General features: G+C 35.4%; 2 protein-coding genes across 4 annotated transcripts; both read left to right on the plus strand.

The window, feature by feature from the left end:
• The first annotated feature begins 41 nt into the window (after window positions 1-41).
• On the plus strand, window positions 42-5,861 carry LOC107845155 (cycloartenol-C-24-methyltransferase). 2 transcript variants are annotated; one of them, XM_016689409.2, is made up of 14 exons: window positions 48-452; window positions 825-907; window positions 2,103-2,169; window positions 2,666-2,739; window positions 2,848-2,932; window positions 3,099-3,154; window positions 3,509-3,563; window positions 3,649-3,696; window positions 3,778-3,861; window positions 3,976-4,092; window positions 4,171-4,254; window positions 4,612-4,737; window positions 4,850-4,947; window positions 5,556-5,861. In XM_016689409.2, exons 2-14 carry the CDS (start codon window positions 825-827, stop codon window positions 5,626-5,628), a joined length of 1,050 nt encoding a protein of 349 aa, XP_016544895.1. In that variant the 5' UTR covers window positions 48-452; the 3' UTR covers window positions 5,629-5,861. The 2 variants fall into 2 exon arrangements, with proteins under 2 accessions (XP_047253367.1, XP_016544895.1); XM_047397411.1 differs by lacking the exon at window positions 3,778-3,861 and having other exon boundaries at window positions 42-452.
• A 1,177-nt stretch (window positions 5,862-7,038) lies between these two features.
• Window positions 7,039-9,792, plus strand: LOC107843833 (U3 small nucleolar RNA-associated protein 18 homolog). Of its 2 annotated transcripts, none has more exons than XM_016688234.2 (2): window positions 7,039-7,203; window positions 7,949-9,792. In XM_016688234.2, the coding sequence occupies exon 2, from the start codon at window positions 7,967-7,969 to the stop codon at window positions 9,629-9,631; it is 1,665 nt and encodes a 554-aa protein (XP_016543720.2). In that variant the 5' UTR covers window positions 7,039-7,203; window positions 7,949-7,966; the 3' UTR covers window positions 9,632-9,792. The 2 variants fall into 2 exon arrangements, with proteins under 2 accessions (XP_016543720.2, XP_047253366.1); XM_047397410.1 differs by lacking the exon at window positions 7,039-7,203 and adding an exon at window positions 7,209-7,437.
• Window positions 9,793-10,033: the final 241 nt, after the last annotated feature.

Raw genomic sequence — 10,033 nt, forward strand, 5'->3', positions numbered from 1 at the left:
CCAACCAAACACGGGATAAAGTAATCTTCCGTTTTATTCAAGAACTATTATAACTTATACCTCACCAAACGACCTTCCATTGTTCAAACTAGCTAACTACAATAATAAGTTTTTGAAACCAAAAAGTCTAATCTTCACATAGCCTAGGGATTAATTTAAGGACCAAAAACAAAAGTGTAATTATTTGATAACAGTGCTTAGGGACAAATAAATCATAATGCAGCAAAGGTAGATCAAGAATATTATTATATATAGGTAAAGTTAATTTTAATCTTATTATAATTTAAAAGTTTTTATGTTAATCTAAATTATGTTGACTTCCAAGCCCAAGCCCGAGTTAACGGGCCTCATGCTTATATTCCCGGCCCGATATTGATTTGCATTTAGCCTTACTTTTGATTTGCATTGTCTTGTTATTCATTCATACTAGTAGTAGTGGTAGTATTGCTCAGGTAGTTTCTTGTTCATACCCATTTTTGTTGCTCGTACTTTGGCCGAATCATATTATTTTGTTATAGTTATTATCCAGTTGCTATACGCTGTTTTTATTTCTATTTGCTATTTCTTATACTCTCCTTACATTCTTTTTTATTTCTCGATAAGTTATGGTACACTCTACCCTCCTTGGACCTCATTATATTGCGTATGTTATTGTTGTTGTGTTGGTCTTTGAAGTTGAGTTTGGACAAACATTTTACCTAGGAAAAAATTTGAAGTTTTGACTTATATTGTTTAACTAACAATGTTGGTGTTCTTTGTTTAGCTTATGTCAAGATTTTATGTGGTTATGAAGATGTATATATATCTATATATATTGTTTTTAGATGTCAAAATCTGGAACATTGGATCTGGCTACTGGGGTTGGTGGCAAGATTGAGAAGAAGCAAGTACTTTCAGCTGTTGAAAAGTAAATTTTCTTAATCCATATATTTAATCATACTTTTTATAACTTTAAATTTTTAATGTTGATGCTTAAATTTCTACTTGTGATACACTGCTGATTTAGTTGATTTGAAACTGCATTTTATTTGCTTGTAAATTGTATGAACAGTTTTATTAATTGGTCTTTCTTTGTATTTAGTGGGCATTTGGACATAAAAGATGTGATATTTGAAAGAAAGTACTCCCTTCGATTCATTTTACTTGGCCCCTCCTAAAAATACAATAATAACATACTCAGTGTATTCCGATAGACCCCTGGTTCAGGATCGATAACAGTATAACAAACACTAAACATAAATGCATATAAACTAATACAATATGCAAAATAAACTAACACGGACAGCTAATACAGGAGACAATGCAGCTACAAGATAATACTATAAATTATCTATTCGAAATAATAGATATCACTCAAACACCACGAACAAAAAACTCCAGACACAAACAAATTACTCTCCTCTACTGTACCGACGCACTCCTACCCCCTAACCCTCTACCCTAATCTGCGTCCTCCACACCTTCCTAGCCATGTCCTCCACAAGCTGTAACTATTCCATATCATGCCTAATCACCTCCCTCAAATACTTCTTCGGCTTAACTCTACCCTGCTTGAAACCATCCATGGTCAGTGTCTTCAATACTTGTCCAATTTATAAATCAAATAAAGTTTATCATTTTCTTTCAATACTACTTCTGTTATTAAATAACTATAGAAAGTATTAGTAGTTAAATTTAGATTTCTAAACCATAATTAATAAGGTTAGTTTAGTAACATAAATCTTTAATAAGTGTTTTGGAGTGTCAAGTCAACATGAGTCAAGTAAAATGAAACGAAGTCCAGAGGGATTACTAGTATTGAAAGTTTGGTTGAAAAAGGTTATTTTGAAAATTGAAGTTATGTTTAGATATGCGTTTTAACTTATAAGAAGTTGTGTTTAGAACCAGTTTGTTCAATTTCGAAAAACTCATCTTCAAAAGAATTTCAAAAAATCAGTCCAGTGTATAAACAAACAATGTTTTCAAAATATTTTTGAGAAAAAAAGGAAAAATTTCTACAGACGAATGGCTCTTTAATTTGCAACCTATTTATTTTTTGATTTTTATAAGCTTATGTGTTTTCTTTTTTTTGCACCTGTAATAATGGATTACAAATTATTTAGGTACGAAAAATATCATGCCTGTGATAGAGAAGCGGAGGAAGAGAGGAAAGCTAACTACATTGATATGGTAAGACTCGGAGAAGATGTAATCAAATAGTTAAAAGAACTAACAAGCAGTCGTGGAGCCAAAAATTTTAATAATGGATTAAAAACATAAGAATATCAAACCTTAAATTCGAACATATGTCCTAAACAAATTTTTTGAACCCCGTTTACCACTATACTAGAATCTTTCCTTACGTCAAGGTTACTCAACGATTCGTATACATTCAAAGCCAATTCATAGTGAACTCCCTTGCGTCTAACCAGGGGCGGAGCTAGCTAATAGTGAGGAGGTTCTTTGGCAGAAAATTATACTACTTATACAAGCTTAAAATTATTTTTTATGTATATATAGCAGACGTTGAACCCCCTTCGAGTAGTTCTTTTGTTCACATTTTTCGATTTTGAACCCTCTTAGTTAAGATGTTAGCTCTGCCACTGCGTCCAACTTCGCCCTTTGAGGGTGGGATTTTGATATTCTATTTGTAGTTTAGGCATGCCAAAATGTTCTTTGTTTACAGGTTAACAAATATTATGATCTAGCAACAAGCTTTTATGAGTATGGTTGGGGTGAATCTTTCCATTTTGCTCCAAGGTAGGTACTTTGTTCTCTTCGTTTGCGAATGCACTTATCGTCTTCTTAAAAGACAATAATGATAGGAAAAGAGGACTAGTAGTTATTGTAGTTTCTTTCTTATATCAGATGGAAAGGGGAATCACTTCGAGAAAGTATCAAACGGCATGAACACTTTCTTGCTCTACAATTAGGCGTAAAGCAAGGACAAAAGGTGCATTTCGTTCTCTATGTCGATCCTGTCTTTTATCTTGAGTACTATGGATTTATTTTTTTCTTCTCTTCTTTCTCCGTTTTACTTTTGATTTTGGTTCGTGTTTGGTTGTTCAACTTCATTTTAGCAAGTGGAACATGATGAAAATTCCTTGTCCCGTTGACAGGTTTTGGATGTTGGATGCGGAATTGGTGGCCCCTTAAGAGAAATTGCCAGATTTAGGTAAAGGTCGGCTCTGTATTGGTCGTCTTGTTTTGTGTACCTACTCTTAGTCCATTGTTATTTTCTTAATTTAAAGTGTCTAATCTGTCAAATGGAGTCTTGAGCTGAATCCTCGACTCCTCCAAGCATCCGCACCTTGGAAATTTGGAGCACGTAACATCTATTTACAACTTGTTATCCATTTTTCTAAAAGAATTCGAAGACAACAAATTAGTCCTGCTTCCTAACCACGTGCTGCAGGAAAGTCTCCAGCTAGTAAGGAAGTGCGCTCTTCCGTCTTAATTACTTACCATCGAGGCTAAACGGATCTACATTACGCAGTTAACACCATCTGATTGTATTAACCTTTTGCAGTGGTACATATGTTACTGGAATCAACAACAATGAATATCAAGTGACACGAGGAAAAGTAAGTACTTTATGTGTGTGTGGCTGTTTACTGTATTGGTTGCTTTGGAATTGAGGCATAGTTGTGATTGTTGATTGCTTTGCAGGAACTAAACCGTATTGCAGGAGTTGACTACACATGCAGTTATGTGAAGGTAACGCGACTCTTTTTAACTTTTATCCTACCATCAGCGAGTTGTGTTTTTATCATCGCACTGTTTCTAAAAAAAATGTAGGCGGACTTCATGTGTATGCCATTTGCTGACAACAGTTTCGATGGAATTTTCGCCATAGAAGCTACATGTCATGCCCCAAATGTGGTGCGCACTTTCAGAACATTTAATGGCGTTTTTGTGAAATCTGGATCTCTACGATCCACTTGGATATTAGAATCTATAATTGATCATTATTCATTATATGTCGTGGATGATTAGTTTGATTGCTACAAGGAAATATTCCGAGTGTTGAAGCCTGGACAATATTTTGCTAATTATGAATGGTGTATCACCGATTTCTTTGATCCTAATAATTCTAATCACCGGAGAATCAAGGTATCAAATCTCTTTTAACTCAAATTTCTTGTTCTCGTTATTTTGCTGCTAACGACAAACTTAGATCATATAAAACAGCGCGAGGTAGAGCTTGGCAATGGACTTCCTGATATTAGATCCATGGGCCAGTGCATTGAAGCTCTGAAACATGCAGGTTTTGAGGTGAGCTGCCTATCTTATGAACCTCGGTTTGTAACAGTACTCATTCTATGATCGGAAAAAGCACGTATTTTCAAGTTCTAAAACCTCTAAGAAACTTCTTAATATATCCCACTTAAGTTCTTTTTGTGTTGTGTGAGGAAACATTAACGTCCTCGTATACAAGATTTTGTTCTTCCTTATAGGATCTTCCGATAACATTTTCTTCTTTTTTGTATTTCCGCTTCATGCAAAAGATTATTTGGGACAAGGATGTTGTATGAGGAATCAGTAACGTCCTCGTGTACAAGACTTTGTTCTTCCTCATAGGATCTCCCAATAACATTTTCTTCTTTCTTGTATTTCGACTTCATGCAAAAGATTATTTGGGACAAGGATATTGCTATCGACTCTCCTCTCCCTTGGTATTTGCCTCTGGATAAAAGTCATTTCTCCCTAAGTAATATACGTGTGACAGCTCTTGGACGCTTTTTCACCAGAAACATGGTAAGATCACGTATCTTCAGTCTTACGAAAATTTGTTTTCCAATTATCATTTCTTATATAAATCTGTAATGATGTCAAGTTATTGAACTTGCTTGGATTTCCTTCTGTTTAGGTAAAATTCTTAGAGCGAGTCGGCCTTGCCCCCGAGGGAAGCCAAAAGGTTCAAGCCATCCTGGAGCAAGCTGCTGATGCACTTGTTGAAGGTGGAAAGTAAGTGACACCTTCTCGGTTTCTCTTTCTCTCCCTTTCTTTTCTTATTTAACAAATAGAGAGAGTTGTGTAAAACGGACAGATTGATCGATGATAGGCCAACTAGACTTCTATGAAAACGAACCATAAATGTGTTCAAAGGAATGAAAAGTAAGTCGAGGGCCTCAGGGAAAATCTGGACAAGTACCCTCAACATCCCGGCTAGATACTGAAGCTTAAGAAGTCCTTTTCGAAACTTATTTATGTTTAACCTTGATAATATCCGATTATAGTGCAGCTTTTGACAGTGAACTACAGTGAAGTCATTAGCTTATGTTAACAATAAACTAGAAACTAGTTCACCAGTGTATCTTTCAGTTGTCACACTCACACCTTGACAAAATCCAGATGCTAATACTGGTGAGCTATCCGATGGACCATAGATTATTCGATAGATCACACATTTTGTTCTAGTGATCACTTCTCGTGTTGATTAGACATGCACTTAATACAGCAGTTGAGTCGAATCCTAGCTGATGTTATCGGTAGCTGGTTGGACCATGTAATTGCTTTCTTCTATAAAATTTTTGTGTATGATAGTAATGCTTTCCACAATTTGGATGATGCAGGGAAGGCATTTTCACTCCAATGTATTTCTTCTTGGCAAGAAAGCCTTCTGTTACTGATGATCTACCGACCTAATTCCTCCACGATATACTAAAGGTGTATTATTAGTGGTATGGACTGCGTACACGGCACTCTCTCCGAACCCCACTTTGTCGGAATACACTAGTTATGTTGAGAAAATGTTTGAGTTCCATGAGTACATGGATGAAAATAATGTATTGTGTGTGCTTATTTCCTCCAGAGAGTAAGTTATTTACTAGACAAAACTCTTTATCCTAATCAATGGAAGATTTTTTTTTTTTTCCGATAATCGTTGTGTTCAGGCTAGCTTTAATCAATGGAAGAATGTTGATATTTCACAAATTTTGCTAATTATGAGAAGAGCACGTTTTACTCTTGCAAATATGATATGCATTAAACATTTATTCTTAAGATTTACTTAAAACATATATTCATACATCAAAATGAATATTGTTCCTTAATATCATGAATCAATGTGAAGAACAATTGGCAAAACAACATGAAGATTGCGAAAGGACTCAAATCTCATATAGTTAGTGGTAGTTTGGTGTGCGTGCGAGTGCGATATAAGGTGGAATATCTCAAGATTAAGTTTGGGATAAGATTTATGTTTGGTAAATTATTCCAAAATAAATTTGTACAACGAAAGCCCACCTTATCTGTTCAATTTGAAATTATTTTATTCGTATTTCGGGTTGAATTTAGTCCAAAAACTAAAATTCAAAAATAATTTAGTCCACACATCAAATATCAAATATCGAGAACAGTCCTTTCTTAAGAGTCGGGACTAGTGATTTGATACTGACACACAAATCTCATATCTACTCACACTTAATTTAAGATATTGATTTGACTAATGATCTTATACTAGTAGTGAAAATTCGAATTAGACTTCTCATATGGTCATTTAATTAGTACTATTACACCTCCTTTCTTTTAACTTACATTCTTAAAAAATACACCGACTAAAATATACTTGATGGGCTAAAATATTAATTATTCAGATTCAGATCCTCATTAATTCCAACAAGTAACGCTGCCAATTAATTGACCTTTTTCTTTTGCTAATTTTTTGGGAAAAACAACATAAATTTCACCAGTTTGGAAGTTAATTACAGAATATTCTGACGTTTTGCATAATTATTGAAATTTCGATTTTGAATCTGTTGAGATATATAATTAGCTCTCGATACATCCAACGAAGATACATTTTTTCCTTCATAAAGATATATAATTAGCTCCCGATATTTTTTTTTCGATTTTGGGTCTGTAGAGGTACAAAATTAGCTCTCGATAATCCAACGAAGATACATAATTAATTAAAATTTTTATAATTATTTTTTAAATGTAGCGAGTTGTGTAAATATGGCAAATTAAAGTGTATGTTTATGTTATTTTTCCATTTATTTTGGCTATCAAGCTGCGAATATTTTATTAGTGTTGTACTTATATGTCAATTCCCTTCTCCCTCTTTATCCTGATAGCCCAAAGCAGCCCATATTTTTGGCCCAAACAGACTCAACCCAATTTACAAAATTATTTGCCCTAACAAAAAACCATTTCTCAGCAAACACAATTTCTCTTTCAATCCTTCTAAGCAAAAACATAACTAGGAACTTGTCGTTTCAGGTAACAATCTGCTACTTCCAACGTTGTTCCTTTTTTTTTTTTTTTTTTTTTCCTCTTATGGGTTTTGCATCTGCCTCACTGCTAAACTATGATGGTTGAATTTTGAGTAGGTAGTAGACAGACATGTATATGTTTCTTGAATTTGTGCCTTCACAAAACAAAACGATTGCATCTTTTTATTTTGCTTATATAGTCACTTTGACTTATAAGGACTCATTTGGTATGAGCGATAAGGTATAACTAATTCTGGGATTAATTTTAGGATGAGTTTTTCATCCCATGTTTGGTTGGGATAAATTTGCGGGATAACTTGGGATTGTAGTGTTAGTTATATCCACATTGAAGGTGGGATAACAATCCCAGCTTAATTAATATCGGGATAACTTGTTCCCCAAACGAGCCCTTACTGTTTTTCATGGGGCAAGCATATGGTTTTCAATATGCTTTTCAAGATATGTAGCATAGATAGATTTCTTAAAAGTGAAAGATCATCACTTTCACTTTATGCTGCACTTTTTAATGTTTATATGCCATGAAATTGCTGATTCACTGTTGTTTGGGGCAATCTTCTTGTTTATTATCTTCGGTCCAATTGTTTATATATATGTGTGCGTGTATATGTGTGTGTGTGTGTGTTTATTTTGTTGATCAAATGAACTGCTGCCAAGTTCTTGCGTTGCTGTTGTTAGGTTCAATGAGTTTCCCTATTTGAGTGTAATAATTTGGAGTCTACCTGTATTTTCAGTGATAGCATTTTTGGGAAATGGCGAGCTTGATATCACAGAATATTACTCATTCAATCATCAGGGATGAAAAGTCTAAAAGGAAGACTAAAGGTGAAGGGAAGGAAGAAAGTGAGAAAAAAATTAATAGGAAGAGAAAGAAAGAGCATAATGAAGAGAATGGAGAACTAGAAATCGAGGATAAGAGGAAAATGGAGAAGCTTGAGAACAAATTGTTTGGATCGTTGTACAACCCTGTTGGTTTCGGGAAGGAAGATGAAGATGAAGATGAAAAGCGAGATGATGGCGAAAATGATTCTGCAATGTTCTTTGTGGACCGTTTTGCTGATAGTGCATTGTCTGTTTATGAGGGAGATGCACAGCTGGTGCAAGAAGGTATCGTAAAAGTGGAGAAGGTGCGGAAACCTGTGTGGGTCGATGAAGAAGAAGAGAAGACTAGTATAAATATAGCAAGTGTGAACAGATTGAGGAAGCTGAGGAAAGAAGAGGGCGAGGATGTGATATCTGGTTCTACGTACGTGGAAAGACTAAGGGCTCAATATGCTAAACTCAATCCAGGCACTGAATGGGCCAAAATCGATTTTCAAGTAAGAAGCTACAGTTCTGACGATGAAGATTCTGACGAGGAAGGTAAAGATGGTTCCAAGGATGTCAAGTTGGTGGATGATATTCTTCAATCAAACGAAGATCTTGTTGTCAAAAGTCGCACGAAATTGTTGCCGGGGCTTCTTGAATATTCAAGATTGGTTGATGCTAATGCAGTTGATCCTTCAAATGCACCGATAAATTCTGTTCAGTTCCACAGGAATTCTCAGTTGCTTCTTGTTGGTGGATTGGATAAAAAACTCAGATTTTTCCAGATTGACGGGAAAAGAAATACGAAGATCCAAAGCATCTTTCTTGAAGACTTTCCAATTAAAAAGGCATCTTTCTTACCCAATGGGTCTCAAGTTATTATATCAGGAAGAAGAAAGTTCTTCCATGTCTTAGACTTGGTCAAAGCAAGTGTAGATAAAGTAGGTCCTCTAGTCGGCAGGGAAGAAAAGAGCCTGGAAAGTTTTGAGGTTTCTCCTGATTCAAATACAATTGCTTTTCTTGGTAACGAAGGATATATTTTGCTAGTTTCCTCCAAAACAAAGGAGCTAATTGGGACACTAAAAATGAATGGAACTGTTCGCTCAGTGGCATTCACTGATGACGGACGACAATTACTGAGCTCTGGCGGAGATGGCCAGATTTACCATTGGGATTTGAGAACAAGGACATGCATTCATAAAGGTGTTGATGAAGGGTCCATAAATGGTACAGCTCTTTGCACTTCACCAAATGGAAGTTTGTTTGCTTCTGGTTCAGACAGTGGGATCGTAAATATTTATAACAGACAAGAGTTTTTAGGGGGAAAGAGAAAACCAATCAAGGCAATTGAGAATCTAACCACGAAAGTGGATTTTATGAAATTTAATCACGATTCTCAAATATTAGCCATCAGTTCTAGCATGAAGAAAAACAGCTCAAAGCTAATTCACATTCCATCATTTACAGTTTTCTCAAACTGGCCCACTCCAAATCGGAACGTGCACTATCCCCGCTGCTTGGATTTTAGTCCTCACGGAGGATTCATGGCTCTGGGAAATGCTGAAGGAAAAGTGTTACTGTACAAGTTGCATCATTACCATGATGCGTAGTTAGTTTGGATACTGTTGGCACTATGAGCCACAAATGTTTTTGTTAGCATAATGTGAGTTCAAAGGCATGCTTTATTTTTTTTCTCTTTCAGCTTTCTGATTTAACTGTATTTTCCGATGTATGGGAAGATTCTATCTATGATTTGGTTAATTTTGGTAAAGGACTTTCTCCTCTTTACTTTTAACAGAAAATTCTTTGGGCCTTCCCTGTTTGTGGTAAAAGGCCGAATGTCTCTCACCAATTCCTAGTTTCAGTTAGTATTGGTACACTTTGGTGCAATTTACGTACAATTGCAGATGTCACTCTTACTGTTTGAACCGTTGTTGTTTTTGTATATTTCCCGTCACACACTCACACCCACACAACCTGTTCCCGCGTCATGGGCAGTAACTTTCTGAATG

The sequence above is a fragment of the Capsicum annuum genome, chromosome 10 (genome assembly GCF_002878395.1).
Source record: "Capsicum annuum cultivar UCD-10X-F1 chromosome 10, UCD10Xv1.1, whole genome shotgun sequence".
NCBI lineage: Eukaryota > Viridiplantae > Streptophyta > Magnoliopsida > Solanales > Solanaceae > Capsicum > Capsicum annuum.